Below are 14,623 nucleotides of genomic sequence, written 5' to 3' on the forward strand. Positions count from 1 at the left end.
AATCTGTTAATGTTGTAATCCTAATTAAATTGCGATTAAGCTCAGATAATTGACTTTGTAATTGGCATTAAAATTCTATAAAAATAAAATAAATATAATTTATTCAAACACAAACATGTTACAGTTCTATGGCTTTCACATTATTTTTAAAATGTTTTTCATAAATGTTTTCCCACTACCTGTGCGTTTTCTTGAGGACCATATCACCATTTTTTAAATTTGAAATAGAGGGATATAGTGACAGAAAAAAAGTCTTAGAAGCCCATACAAAAAACATTAATATCAATAGTTTTCATTGATTAGGAAGCCTCGTAAGGTAATCAATAGATGAAGAAACTAATTGGATGATAGATCATATTTTTGTATTTTACAGCTGATTTAAAACATGGGTAAAAACCAATCTGTTATCATCAGAGATGCTAACAGAAAGCTAACACACTAGAAAGGATATGTTTTATGGGCTTATTTATTAAAGGCTCAGTAATTGTGATTAAATGAATTTGAACTTTAGTAATTGAGAATGTAATTAGTGCAGATGCAGGAGGCCCAAGTTTTTCAACTTTTTTTTAATTTTTTCAACCCATTTCAACCTTTTACAACCTTATTGCTAATATTCAGCTAATGCTAGGTTAGTGCTAATGCTATTGCTAGGCTATTGCTAGGCTATTGCTAGGCTATTGCTAATGCTATTGCTAGGCTATTGCTAATGCTATTGCTAACACTTGGCTAATGCTAGGCTAATGTTATTGCTAGGTTAGTGCTAATGCAAGGCTAATGCTATTGATAGGTTATTGCTAAAGCTAGGCTAATTCTATTGCTAATGCTAATGTTAGGCTAATATTTAGTTAATGCTAATGTTAATGCTAAGCTAAGGTTAATGCTAGGTTAGTGCTAATCTTAAGATTAATGCTATTGCTAATGATAGGCTACTTTTATTGCTCGCTATCGCTGATGCTAGGTTGATTCTATTGCTAGCTATTGCTAATGCTCGGCTAATGCTTGGTTAATGTCAATGCTGATGCTAAGCTAATGCTAATGCTAAGCTAATGTTAATGCTAGGCTAATGCTAATTAATGCTAAACTAATGCAGTGTGACATGGGCGAGCACCTTCATCTTCACTTCCATTTTCTTCAGGAAATGTAAATATTCTAGTTGTAATTGACTTTCAGGAGAAAAATGATCATTGTGCATGTCGTTCAACGTAATCATAATTGAGTTGTAGTTAACCATGGACAGTTGAAGATGTAATTGTAATTAAAAAATGTGATTGACCCCAACCTTGATGATATTTTTAATAATTACTTTCTGCTATTTACAGTTTAGTTCTCTGACAATCCCCTCCATGTTCAGGTAAAGTTGGTCCTGCTACTGAAACATCTTTAACCAAATCAAAAATCTAATTGATTCAGGCCCTTTAGAATCAAATAGAATTGATTTGTGGAAATGTGAATGGATACGCAGCTTTAGTGTTGAGTGTGTGCATTAGCATTTTACCGTTAGCATTGACTTTCTGGTAGCTTATTGTCCAGATGTACTGTGCTGGTCTGAGCAGTAGAACACTGGCTAGGAGTTGCATAGTGCTGTGTGATGGTAAGGTTCCCTGTTCACTCTCCAGCTGTAGAACTGAAACACAGGACAGGTGAAGAGCCTGCTCTACAAACACAACAGAGAACTTATGGATTTAAAACGTGTAGCACAGGGGAAGAATTTACTGATTGGTTCAACGTCCAAAATGAGTGAATCGTCCATGATTTTCTGTTCGATGGTGAAGCAGAAAGAAACCAGACATGGGCTGCTGTTCACCAAAGGAACCTCAAAAGAACAATGGCTTCCCAACAAAACATCTCTCAAATCCAGATGTGACTTAACCGCCTGTGGAAATACACAGAATGAGTTGATTATCATCAGATTTCAATCAACAAACCTTGGTCATTCAATGCAACCAGGGTCAATTATAATTGTAATCGTGTAATTGATTACTAATGACAATTATGGCGTAATCATAATTGTAATTGTAATTTTAAAAATATGTTGCTGTAATTGTAATGAAACTGTAATTGAGTTTAGATAATTATAATTATCTTATATATTATCATATTACAGGTCTATGTACTTTTCTACACATATGTAGTTAACAATTATCAAAACATGTTTCATATCAAGCTTTCCGACATTTGACCATTTTAAAAACATTTAAATCTAGCTGCATAATGACACAAAAAAGGCTCAGATACCCACACAAAAAATATTAAAACCTATATATTCATTGATTAGGAAGCCTAAGAAAATAATCAATAGATTGGAAAGAAAATAGATGATAGATGTTTGTTTTTAGTGTATTTTACAGCTGATTTAGGACCTGTTATTAATAGAGAGGCTAACAGAAAGCTAACACAAGAGGGGGGGTTAACTTTAATTAGGGTATTTATTTCAGGTTCAGTAATTTTGATTAATTGTAAATGAACTTTAGTAATTGAACATGGGTAATTGAACATGGGTAAATGAAAACGTAATTGTAACTGAAAAAGTAAAACTGCATGATTACCTGGATGTAACCTTGAGCACCCGATCCAGTGACTGTGAGGGCAAGGTTGGAGCTGATGGATCCATCGGAGTGAGAGTGCCAGAATGAGAGCATGGCTTCTAGTGCGTAGCTTTTCTCTTCTTCAGGTGTGAAGCACCATGTCTGGACCTGTGACACAAACATCAACTCTGTTCAGAACTTCTTTCAGTGTTTCCCAAACTTTTCACAGTCATTTATCCCTTCAGACAATTATCTTGAAGGCATGTACCCCCTACTCCTGCATTAAAAAACATAATGTAATGTAATATACAATGTAGCAGTGAATTTTAACAATCCTGTTGAAGAATAACATATATTATTATTATTATTATTATTATTATTATTATTATTATTATTATTATTATTAATAATAATAATAATAATAATAATATTTGCTGAAGAAAATGCAAGTGAATATGCAGGTGCTGGCCCGCGTCACACTGCATTAGCATTAGCCTAGCAATAGCAATGACCTAGCAATAGCATTAACTTAACTTCAACATTAACATTAGCATAGCAATAGCATTAGCCTAGCATAAATATTGACCTAGAATTAGCTTTAACCGAGCGTTATCATTAGCCTAGCAATAGCATTTGCCTAGCATTAGCATTAACTGAGCATTAACCTAGCAATAGCATTCACCTAACATTAACGTTGACGTAGCATTAACTTTAACCAAGCATTAGCATTAACCTAGCAATAACATTAACATAGCATTAGCCTAGCAATAGCATTAGCCTAGCATTAACATTGACCTAGCATTAACTCTAACCTAGCATTAGCATTAACCTAGCAATAACATTAACCAAGCATTAGCCTAGCAATCGCATTAGCCTAGCAATCGCATTAGCCTAGCAATCGCATTAGCCTAGCATTAGCATAAACCTAACATTAGCCTAGCAATAGCAATACCTATCACTACCCAATCCTTTCACAGACAGGATCCTTTCAGATCCTTCCAACGCCATCCAATCGACCTATTTTACGGCAGTTCCTGTACTATTTAAAAAGTTGAAACCTTGTTATTTAAAAAGAATTAGAAATTTATGTTTTGACTCAATTCCGATTTATTTTGGTTTTTATCATATTGTCTCTGGTTTTTGTTTGTCAATGTTGTGTGGGGTGTTTTTATCCGTTTTTTGTTTCTTTAAATTAACAATTAAAAACACCGCACCACAGTCACATTTTTAAATATGTACTATTAAAATATGTAACAAATGTCGTATGGTCGGTTTACATTTAAATATCACGTTCCAGCTGCTCTGTCGAGTGAAGGAAGGGACCTAGTCTACGTGCATGCACTGAAAGGATCCTGTCCGTGAAAAGATTAGGTAGTGACAATACCCTATCATTAGCCTAGCATTAACATTCACCTAGCATTAGCTTTAGTATAGCATTAGCATTAACGTAGCAATAGCATTAAGGCATTATCCTAGCATTAACATTAACTGCTCTATTTATATTCTCATTTCCAATGTTGTCAGTGTTTTTTTCATTCATGTACTCCCTATGACAATTTGCGCACCCCTGGGGGTACCCATACCCCACTTTGGGAACCTAGGTTCTGGATTAAACCAAACAGTACAAACAGTGTCTTGAGTCCTCACTAGAATATCATTGGCAGCCAGTTCTCCAGCATCTGTTTCAACAGAGAAGAACCTTTGCTCGGGCTCTGGAATGATCCATTTGAACCTGTTGAGAAGAACAATCAGAGTTACATCTGAGAAATAATGTCAGAAGTGAGGAAACCAGAGTCAGTGAGCAGACCTGGTGGGTAGACAGCTGTGGTTCCTGATGTGAAGGGTGCGCTCGGTTTGTGCGCCGACGTCTGTTGGTTGGAAACACAGAGTGGAGCCGCTTTCCAGAGACACACGTGGCTTTTCTACAACACTGACAACCCTCAGCTCCTGTGAAAGAGGGAAACGTTTCAAATGTGAAGTTTACTATAGAGTCATTCTATCACATTTCAACACATTTTCAAGACATCCTACATCGGTCTCAGAAAATCTGACAATTTTACCAATTGTTACATGATTTTTCAGGGCACACTGTCAATTTTTAGTTTGACTGATGAATACTTGTTGAGATATGGCCAATTTAGTGAGTGGAGTAAGTGTTGAGTTCTGCTTGTCCTTATTTCAGCTTCTAATATCTCACGGACTATATCACATAGGAAACTGAAATTTAGTATAGTAACACAGCTCCACCTACTCTCTCAGAATATACAAAAAAGTCTGCTATACATCCTATCTGATGGACATGCCAGCTCCGTTAAAGTGAGTTTGGTTCTGGAGCATGTTTGGTCCTTCAGTTAACATCTTAGCATATGTCTCAGCTCCCTGTAATTAGAGCAGCTTAGAGCTATGAACATAGACTGTTGACATCACTAACGATTAGTCACATATATACATTGGTTCTTGGGTGACATGCTCTTGAATTCCAAAAAAATACTTTTTTAAACAATTTTCATTGGCCCATAAGCCATAACTGCATGAGGGAATGAAAGAAAAAATATCTGATTTATGTTTTAATTTATAGTATAAATATTACTCTTTCATGGGATGATTTTATGCGATTTCTTCTTCCCAACTTTGGAGCTATTTTACTACTCTTGAATATTGAAAATGATTTGCATGAGGCGATTGTAGCAACCTCTGTCATATAATCATTTATTGTTTATTCGTTTTTTCCACTAATAACATAAATAAAAAGTTAAAACCCATTGCATCAGAAAGACATTTATTTTTGAAAAGAAAATATTTATTATGAACAAATTTCTCATGTTCTACATTTTCTACTTTTTTGGTTGCTTTTTCCTTAAAAATACTACCATATGCTTTCATCAAGAGAAGCTGTGCCTCACAAAGTAGGAATTAAAAAAAACGCCCGAAAAAAAACAGTTAAGGGCCAATAAAAATAGTAAAAACAAATATTTTTTTTCAGATTTCAAGAGCGTGTCACCCAAGAACCAATGTATATATGTGACTAATCATTAGTGATGTGAACAGTCTATGTTCATAGCTCAAAGATGATCAAATTACATGGAGCTGAGGCATATGTAAAGATGTTTAAACAAGGACCAAACATGTTCCAGACCCAAATACACTCACTTTTTCCAATTTTGAGGAGCTGGCATGTCCACCAGATAGGACGTATAGCAGATGTTTTTGTATATTGTGAGAGAGTAGGTGGAGCTCTTTTACTACACTACATTTTCTTTTCATCAAAGTTTCCTATGTGATGTAGTTCCTAAGATATTGGAAGTATTCATGTGCAAATTGAATAATCACGGAACAATCAGTAAACATTTCAGAATTTTTTGAGACCGAAGTGCGTGGGCCATTTGTTGAAATTACATGAAATATAATTTATAACCTGATTGTGAGCACAATGTGTACCTTTGTGAAAGCAGCTGCATTGAGCTCCAGCGTTAGATCAGATCCCTCAACAGGACTGTCTTCTGTTGGAGTGCTCCTGATTGTGAGGATTTGACGACCTGCTGGTTCAATAAATCCACAGCTCGGTACCACCGACACGGATTCTGCTAAGGCTGGGTTTGAGTTGTGGTCCAGACAAAATGTGAGGGGCAAACCAGCGTCGTCATTCTGAAGAAGAACTGTCATGTAGGAAGTGGCACTCATGGGTGGAAACACCTAAAGCAACAATAAAGTGAGGTTGTATGTGATCATAGTGATGTAAGTTTTAATAAAGTCAGGAGCATGATGGGAAGGATCACTGTGAAGCTTAAAGGGCAGCTGTTATGAAAATGTACATATCAAAAAAATGTGTTCAATGTTTTGCCAATAAACAAAATATGTGCACCTTTTTATAAAAAACACATTAAAATGACTTTTTAGAACCTTTTTATGCCTTTGTGCATAAACTATGGAGAGGCGCCATTTTGGTCAAGGCATGACGCATGTTCGTTTATCGGCATGGCTTATGGCTTTAAATAAATGATGCATTGTGGGAGGTAGAGGCGTAACAGGTCTGTTTACATTGTGGGAAGTGTAGTATTTCTGTTAGCTCTCAGCGCTAAGCAGCCGTGAATCACCACTCCATCAGTGATAAAAGTGCAGCATCCAGGTTGTATGTAAGGAGAGGATTAAATAAAATCTTTCCCAGTGGAAACGCGCAAAAACAGAGTTGTTGTTATTAGGGATGTAACGATTAATCGTAAGGCAGTTAAAAATTGATTCATAGGTATCACGGTTCACATCGATGCTCTGAAAATTGAATCGCAGTACTTTTTTTAAACAGCAGAGGGCGCTATATATTTATCCTTCTCTTGTCCAGAAGCAGGCAGAATCGCCTACTACTCTTAAACATATTCATAAATGATTCCTTACCCCTTTAGCACCGAAAGAATATGTGTAATATTACGTGAATATCTGTAAAAGTCACGTTTTTCTATTAGCTCTGTCTGCTAGCATGTAGCATCTCTTCTTCACTGCAAGAATATGTGCATGCTAACCAACCACTGGGTTACCAGCGCCCTCTGCTGGTCCAAACAAATATCTGACCTAAATACAGTGCAATGACTGTTTATTTTTTTTAAAGTTCAATTGTTAAGGCATAAAATACATTTTCTGTTACCCTTTTAAAAAGAAAAAGAACTATTAAGCAGTTTTGCATTGTTTATTATAGAACCAGAATTTAAATTAATAGGCTTCTTCTTCATTTGTATTATTCCTTTATTTATTTCATTCAGGATTTATTATTAGTTAATTTGCATTGTTTTGAATAGTTTATCAAGGGATTCTTTTGACAATGAAAAATAAAAGGAAAATAGTACAGTATTTTTTAAGAAATATTTTTCAGTCATCATTTGTCTACAGTCCCATTTTGTAAAATAAATCATGAGAGAATCGTATCGTGAACCCAGTATCGTGACTCGAATCATATCAGGAATTGAGTGTATCGTTACATCCATAGTTGTTATAGCAACCATTGGCTTTACATTCCGCCATTGTTCAAAAACTGTAAAGCGATGAAACACTGTTGCCATGCAACAGCTAACAGGAATCAAAATGTGTCACATCCTAACCAAAATAGCGACTCCCCACAGTTTATGCCCCAAGGTACGAAATTGTTCTAAAAAGTGTTTTTAACTTGTTTTTTTTTTTATTATAAAAAAGTGCACATATTTTGTTAATTGGTAACACATTAAACACATTTTTTGTTACATACGTTTCCACTACAGGTTCCATTTAAATCTAAGCTTGCCTTACCACTGTCGGTGGTTTCAATGAGCAGACTGGGAGGAAGTGCTTTTGTTGGGGCTGGAACGAGTGACCAATGACTCTGACTGTGACACACCAGGGTAGACACACCTGCTGCTTCCCAGTAACTGCATTCTGCTGTAGAATGAATAAAGACACATGTAACAGAGGAAATACCTTTGCTTCATCTGCATCGATAGTTTCTTAATAAGTCAATATGTCTACCTGAGGGTATGCAAAACACTCCAGTTGGGCTCCATGCAGAGTGTTGAGCTGCTTTGGGTTATATGTGACTTTAAATGAGGTGGACTTTAATGGAGCGAGCTCATCTGATGAGGGATTCAATGAGAAGGGTGAATCTTTGGAAACAGTCCACACCAAGCTAGAACACAAACAAAGCAACACCGATGTTGTTGTGTGGGAAAAAACAGATTTCTGAGCTAGATCTTATCCAGAAGAAGCCGATGGATGGATGTGAACGGTACCTGAGCTTCAAACTGCTGTGGTTTGTGATGCAGACGCAGGTGGAAGTAGGCTTTCCTTTGTGATCAAACACGAGTTCATTTGGAACCACTGACACATGCTGAAGTGTTGAAGACGAGCTCAAAGACGCAGCATCCATGCACCCATGGCTGCTTTGGAAAAACTCTTCCATGGTTGACATCATTGGAGTTCTATCAACTTCTCTGTGTACCTGATGGAAGAAGAAAAAATTTAAATGTCACATTAGGGCTGGGCCATATGGACCAAAACTCATATCTCAATATATTTTCTCAAAATGGCGCAATACAATATAAATCTCGAAAATTTTATTTCAAATTAAATCTTACAATAAAAAAAATTCAGGGTTAAATTTGCTGATGCAAAATGCCACACAGGCACATTTATTAACAAACAGTTGATTAATTAAGGATACCTTAATGTCAGGCGTCTATGTTGTAAAATAAAGACCTTTTTGGTCATAAATGTTCAATGTTGAATATTCACAGGTGGCCATATGATATTTTACAATATGGCGATGCCAGTCAAGGTTCCTGTCAAATAGGCATCATATTTATAATCCCTTAGATCAGTGACGTGCCGTGACCACTAGAGTAGGGTAGGCAGGGCGTTCCAAATCAAGACCACCAATGTCAACACCAATGACAATTTCATATGTTTCTGCTGGCAAGTGGTAATTCAATTAAATTCAATTAGATTCAACTTTATTTGTATAAAGCAATTTCCAACAAAGTCATCTCAATGCACTTATCAAAATATAAAATTCATAATAAGAAAGAAAAAACCCAACAAGATCCACATGAACAAGCATTTAGCCATTTAACAAAATCAACATCGTAAAACACCATTAAAGAAACATAAACAATTATTTCATATAGCCTCCATACTCTCCTAGCATGGTTTTTAAATGGTTTTCATCTTGGGGAACTGACTGCACATGCGCACACACAAAAACACGATATGGAATTTTATTATAATTAAAACAAATAATCAAAATATCAATTCACCCTTGGGTAAGCACTGCCTACCTTGCCTACCCTGATCTCACTGCCTGAGATCCAGAACCTTAGAAGTGTGTTTTTAATTTTAATGCTGTCCTGAGAAGTAGTGAAAGAAGCGACTCCTAATACGAGTACTTTAATACAAAATAAGCTCTAAAAATATCTATCGATATAGGCAATATTGTAATTTTTCATATCACCAAAATGGAAAACTGGATATATCTTGATATATCTCGATATATCGCCCAGCCCTATGTCACATATCGTTGTTTTCTAGTGAGAGTCTGACAATAGCTCGTCTTCACGTAGACTTACCTTCTCTACAGGGAAACTCACGTCCTGTTCCTCTGACTTTCCTCTGGAACTCTGCTGTGAGGCATTACCAGCGCCCTCTGGGTTCCCGGGTCCCCTGGACACCATCAAGTGTTCTGGCTTCAAAATGACAGGCTGCTGCAGCTCTGAGTGACAGGTGCCGAGCAGATCCACAAAAACAGGCTCCTATAAAACAAAGAGTGAGAGAATGGTAGTGAGTATACTTTGTGTACATGTACTGTATGTATATATGTTACTATGTACGCGTACAACCGGACACATATGTGTGTGTATTGATATATGTAAAATTCTGGACATAACCGTTTCCCCTTGTATAACACTTGTTGTTGTTGTACATACAGTATATACTGTATAGTGAAACACTATTTAAATTTTTTTTTTTTTCATCTTATTGTTTGGCACATCACAAATGTATTTTTAAATATGTATTATTTTTGTGTGTACATCGTTCTATGTCACGCTTGCTTTGGCAATGTAAACTTGTTTCTCATGCCAATAAAGCTGCTTTAAATTGAAATTAAAAATTGAATGGTAGACTCGTGTGTGTGTGTGTGATAGAAATGTGCCAATACATTGATTATTAGATTAATCGACTTATTAAGGATTTATAAATGTTCAAAAACGATTGTATTTCGTAATAACTAAATGACAGGAACACGACTGCTGCTCGTGGATGCTGCTCAGCAGAGGTGTAAAGAGTACTGATATATCCTACTCTACTAGAACTACTGTTACTTGATTGAAAATGTACTGAAGTACAAGTAAGTCATACATAAAATACAGTAAAGTACAAGTAAAAAGTAGCTCAATTAAATAGTATTCAAAGTAAAAGTTACTAGTTACAGTACTTACACCCTCCCACCTTTATTGTTGGTGATAAATCTTACCACGGTTAACTTGCACACACTACATCTCATGTATAAACTTAAAAAGAAATTAATTTATTTTCCACAAATCTTTAAAAAATAAAAGGTTTGTCAAAATGTGAAATTATTTTTGTAAATTAAATATAACCAATGAATTCAATTCAAAAGAAAAAAAAATATCATGTTCTAAGTATAGATACATTTATGAACTCTAAAACTGAGAAAATAACCTCCAATCAATGCTGTTTTGGCGCCGTACATTATGTTTAATCTGATTGGTCGATATGTGATATGTGTTTATTTCAAGCAAAACTGCAACGTCTAGTGGCCAAACGCAAAACTAACAATGATTGGAATTAGTTTGACTGACATATTACAGTTACACACTTGTTCCCAAACTTGTGGCACAGTTATGGTAAAGTGGGCTTCCACCTGAACTGTTTTGTACAAAAATGTGTATCTTTGGCCTAATGTTTATTGTTATTACCAAAATTGCTGCAATTGAGGTCCATACATTAGTTTAATTATTTCTGCTTTTATAGCCTTCGATAATGATAATTGGCTTTATGATTGATGTAAATAGTTTTTGAGGGGTGGACTACAGATTTCTGTAATTAAAACATGATTTATTGTCCCTCAATATCATATATTTCCAAAATTTCACATCATCTGTAACCACTAAAGGTCCTACTTTAATCTGAATAAAAAATTAACCATGTAGGTCATGTAGAAGCTTAGAAAAACATTATTTGTTATGGGTATGTGATTTTCAGAGAAAAGTGGCTGGGGCTTAAGAGGTTTAAAATATGAAATAGTCACAAAGTGAGAAAAAAAGAAACTCTTCATTTGGGGGGAGATGAATCGAAAATTGTGATATTCGTAAAATAATTGAATCGTATCGCGAGGGTTCTTAGATGGCACACCCCTCATGTGTGTCAGTATTTTCACCACTTACCCCGTGAAGAAGCAGACAGGCTACTCTCCTATGATGTGCACCAGGCTGTGAGGGTCCGTAGACCACCTGCAGGGTGATGGAGCTGTGTGGGAGAACACTTTCTCCAGCTGACTGCATTCTAAAAACACTGTTCCCAGTACAGTCCAGGTCCCACTGGTAGACGGCCACAGCAGCTGAGCAGTTAACCAGCTCCAGTGTTCTTACAGCTGATTCTCCTTCCTGAACACATCCAAAGTCCACCACAGAGGGCGACGCCCACACTTTGGGACCTAATGAGGAAAACTTTTATTAGAAGACCGTGTTGTAAATGTCCCACTATTGTGCTACACACTATAGACTCAATGAGTATACACTACAGTATACTGTCTACTATGTACTATTAGTATAATTAGGATGATGAGCGTTCCCACTGAAGTATACTTCCAAGTTTCCCAAGATGCATTTGGAACCTACAACAACAAAAACCTGAATCCCACTGAGGCTAAATATCTCTGTTGATTCTCCACCTTTACTTTGAAAGTTCTGAAAACATTTAAAGTGATAAAGTAACCAAGTAGAATATCAACATGTGCTCATTTGATCCATAAAACTCACGTAGACACATTTTATTCCGACATTTAGAAGATTTTTGGAGATCCACCATTGTGCTACTTTGCAAACTTCTGGTTAACTTCAAAACAAGAGCCTAATGGAAGATAAGAAGAGATGCTTTTGTTTTGAAAAGGGGATGTTAGATTTTTAGCTTGAAGCCGGTCCCAGGTCTATTTTACGTTGCACTTGCAATGCATCATGGGACGGTTGAGTATGACTAGTGTGCCCACCGTGCATACTACCATAGCAGTGGTTCTCCAACTATTTTAGCCCCTGTACCCCCTTTCTCTTATTTCTGAATCCAAGTACCCCCTATTGTCTGAGACCGACTACAACATTTTGCTCAAAATTCTGTGACAAAACAACTATAATGATGGAATGAATGAGTGATAACACACATATTAAATAATCTAACTATGTAAATAAGTGAATGAGACCATATTTAATGCCTCCTGAATAGATTTACTTTTATAGTTGTCATTCACGATCATCTCAGTTTATGTTTTAATCAAGATCATTTTGTGTGTTTTGTTGTTTGTCTGTTTCTTATGTCGTCCTGTATGTTTCTCTGTTATTTTTGTGTATTTTGTTAGTGATCATGTGTATTTTTCTTTCATTTAGTGTGTATTTGTTGTCGTTTGTATAATTCGTTGTTTGTTTGTTCTTTTTATGATTCATTATATATTTTCTTTTATTTTGTATGTTTTAGTTGTCGTTTTGAGAGGTGCTGGTAATATTTAGCAGGATTATCATTGTTAACTAAAAATAAACATTATACACCATATTTTTAGTGTTTTCATTTGTTAATTTTCCTCTCTTTCTCTCTCAAGTGCCCCCTGTAGTGCCATTGCGTACCCCTAGGAGTACGGGTACCCCAATTTGAGAAACACTGCCATATAGTATACATCTAGGTATTTCTCACCAACTCAATCTTTCCATACTATCTAATGTGAACGCACTACATACTCATTTAGATGTCAGACTTAGTATAGTACGTTAGGATGACATTTCCAACACAGCCATAGTGTTTCTTCAGTTGGGTCATGTGACCCCCTCACCTGTGCTGTGTCCAGTCAGTCTGATCTGGGGATGGTTGAGTCCTCCTTTCGTTTGGAGAGTGAAGAACTCAACAGAATTTGAGTCAACACTAGAAGGAGAGTAAGTGACTGTGACGCGCTGAGATCCACCAGGCTCCACCTCCCCCTTTGTGACATCACAAGTGAATTCAAATCCAAACAGACGTGGCTCATCAAACAGTCGTACCAGAGAAAAAGAGGCAGTGACCTGTAAAGAAAGGTGTGAGATATAAGAAGCATGTGCCACTAGAAACAACACTCTATCTACTTGGGAAACTCACTAGAGAGGGATTGAAAATCTCAAATGACTCCTGCGAGGGTTGTCCAAGCGCCACAGAGCCAACGTGAAGAGAAGAAATCTGTGCTTGGTTCCCAAGGTTCCTGAGCTGGAGGTATGGGTCGTTGGCTTTCAAAAGAAACAACAAGGCCATTAGAATTCTGACACAAGGAGAGAATTTGCATGATTTCCTTGTGTCTATGTTCAAAACATTTATTTTCTTCAATAGTTTACAGGGTTCTCGCCAGTGCTGTTAAGCGTAGGGGTCCCCCGACGTTGTAATTTTGCCCCCTATGCTCCATTTTCAGCAACATTGGGGGGATTTTCTGTTGTTTTTTTCCCTTTTTTAATCGGTACCGTCGTAATAATTGTTGCACACTTGGACACAAAAGGGACTTCCAGGCGTGCACGGGTTGTTTTTACAACATATCGTTATCTGAATAACCCAGAAATACATACATCAGCCACACCGTCTATTTAATACAGGCAATCTGTTCGGAAGCCCCTGTCTTTACCTAAGGACCCCTGCCGCCACTTCGCTGCATCCTCCTCTCGGTAACCGTCCAATAGAAGCAGAGCTTTAACTAGACGTAGTGTGTAGCGCACCTGAAGCTGCTCGTCATGTTTATAACTCACAACGGATCATTCTACATGCGCGCACGTGTACACGCGCAATGTGTTTGTGGTTAAAGAGACATCGGCTTCATTCTGGTCGGACGGGTTCGCGCCGTGTTCTCTTGGGACGGGTCTCTTCTTTTTTTCGGCCCAATTAATGCTCGACTGTGTGCGTTCTTTGTGCATGCGTGTGCGTATGTTCCAATATTACTGCAGTTCCTATAATAACTTTCAAATTTGAAAAGTGCATCTTGGAATCAGTCTTTTGAATAAAATATTATTTTTTGTCTCTACAGTGTGTCTGAATATTTATTAGTGGAGGACCTATATATATATATATATATATATATACCAAGCATGTGTAATGCTCTAACTACGTTCATCATCACCTTCACCAATTCAACTAATAACTTTTAGCTTTAAAGTAAGGCTGGAACAAAAATTTTAATTATTTTTATTTATTTGAACGAACAAAAAACAACAAATCTCAACAGAAATCTCTATGAAATAAAGAAAGTAAATTTCATTATAATACATTACATTTGTTCAACAAGGGACAGGGAGAAGCCGACGCTCGTCAAGTTCTACCTCCATCCTTCACCACAAACAGCTGCAAAATCC

At 36.6% G+C, this 14,623-nt stretch overlaps 1 protein-coding gene across 3 annotated transcripts in view; it reads right to left on the reverse strand.

The window, feature by feature from the left end:
* Positions 1–14,623, reverse strand: part of cfap65 (cilia and flagella associated protein 65) — a 41,548-nt gene that overhangs the window by 19,468 nt on the left and 7,457 nt on the right. For 2 of the 3 annotated variants that reach the window (XM_028440574.1, XM_028440572.1), the window contains exons 6-18: positions 13,392–13,516; positions 13,093–13,318; positions 11,444–11,712; positions 9,605–9,787; positions 8,273–8,481; positions 8,013–8,169; positions 7,797–7,925; positions 5,964–6,218; positions 4,333–4,472; positions 4,173–4,257; positions 2,547–2,693; positions 1,714–1,873; positions 1,496–1,624 (exon numbers count right to left, since the gene is read on the reverse strand). In XM_028440574.1, coding sequence (XP_028296375.1) covers positions 1,496–1,624; positions 1,714–1,873; positions 2,547–2,693; positions 4,173–4,257; positions 4,333–4,472; positions 5,964–6,218; positions 7,797–7,925; positions 8,013–8,169; positions 8,273–8,481; positions 9,605–9,787; positions 11,444–11,712; positions 13,093–13,318; positions 13,392–13,516 — 2,214 coding nt within the window. The remainder of the gene's footprint in view (positions 1–1,495; positions 1,625–1,713; positions 1,874–2,546; positions 2,694–4,172; positions 4,258–4,332; positions 4,473–5,963; positions 6,219–7,796; positions 7,926–8,012; positions 8,170–8,272; positions 8,482–9,604; positions 9,788–11,443; positions 11,713–13,092; positions 13,319–13,391; positions 13,517–14,623) is intronic. The other variant, XM_028440573.1, reaches the window with a different exon arrangement.

This window comes from Gouania willdenowi (genome assembly GCF_900634775.1).
Source record: "Gouania willdenowi chromosome 24 unlocalized genomic scaffold, fGouWil2.1 scaffold_320_arrow_ctg1, whole genome shotgun sequence".
Taxonomy (NCBI): Eukaryota; Metazoa; Chordata; class Actinopteri; order Blenniiformes; family Gobiesocidae; genus Gouania; species Gouania willdenowi.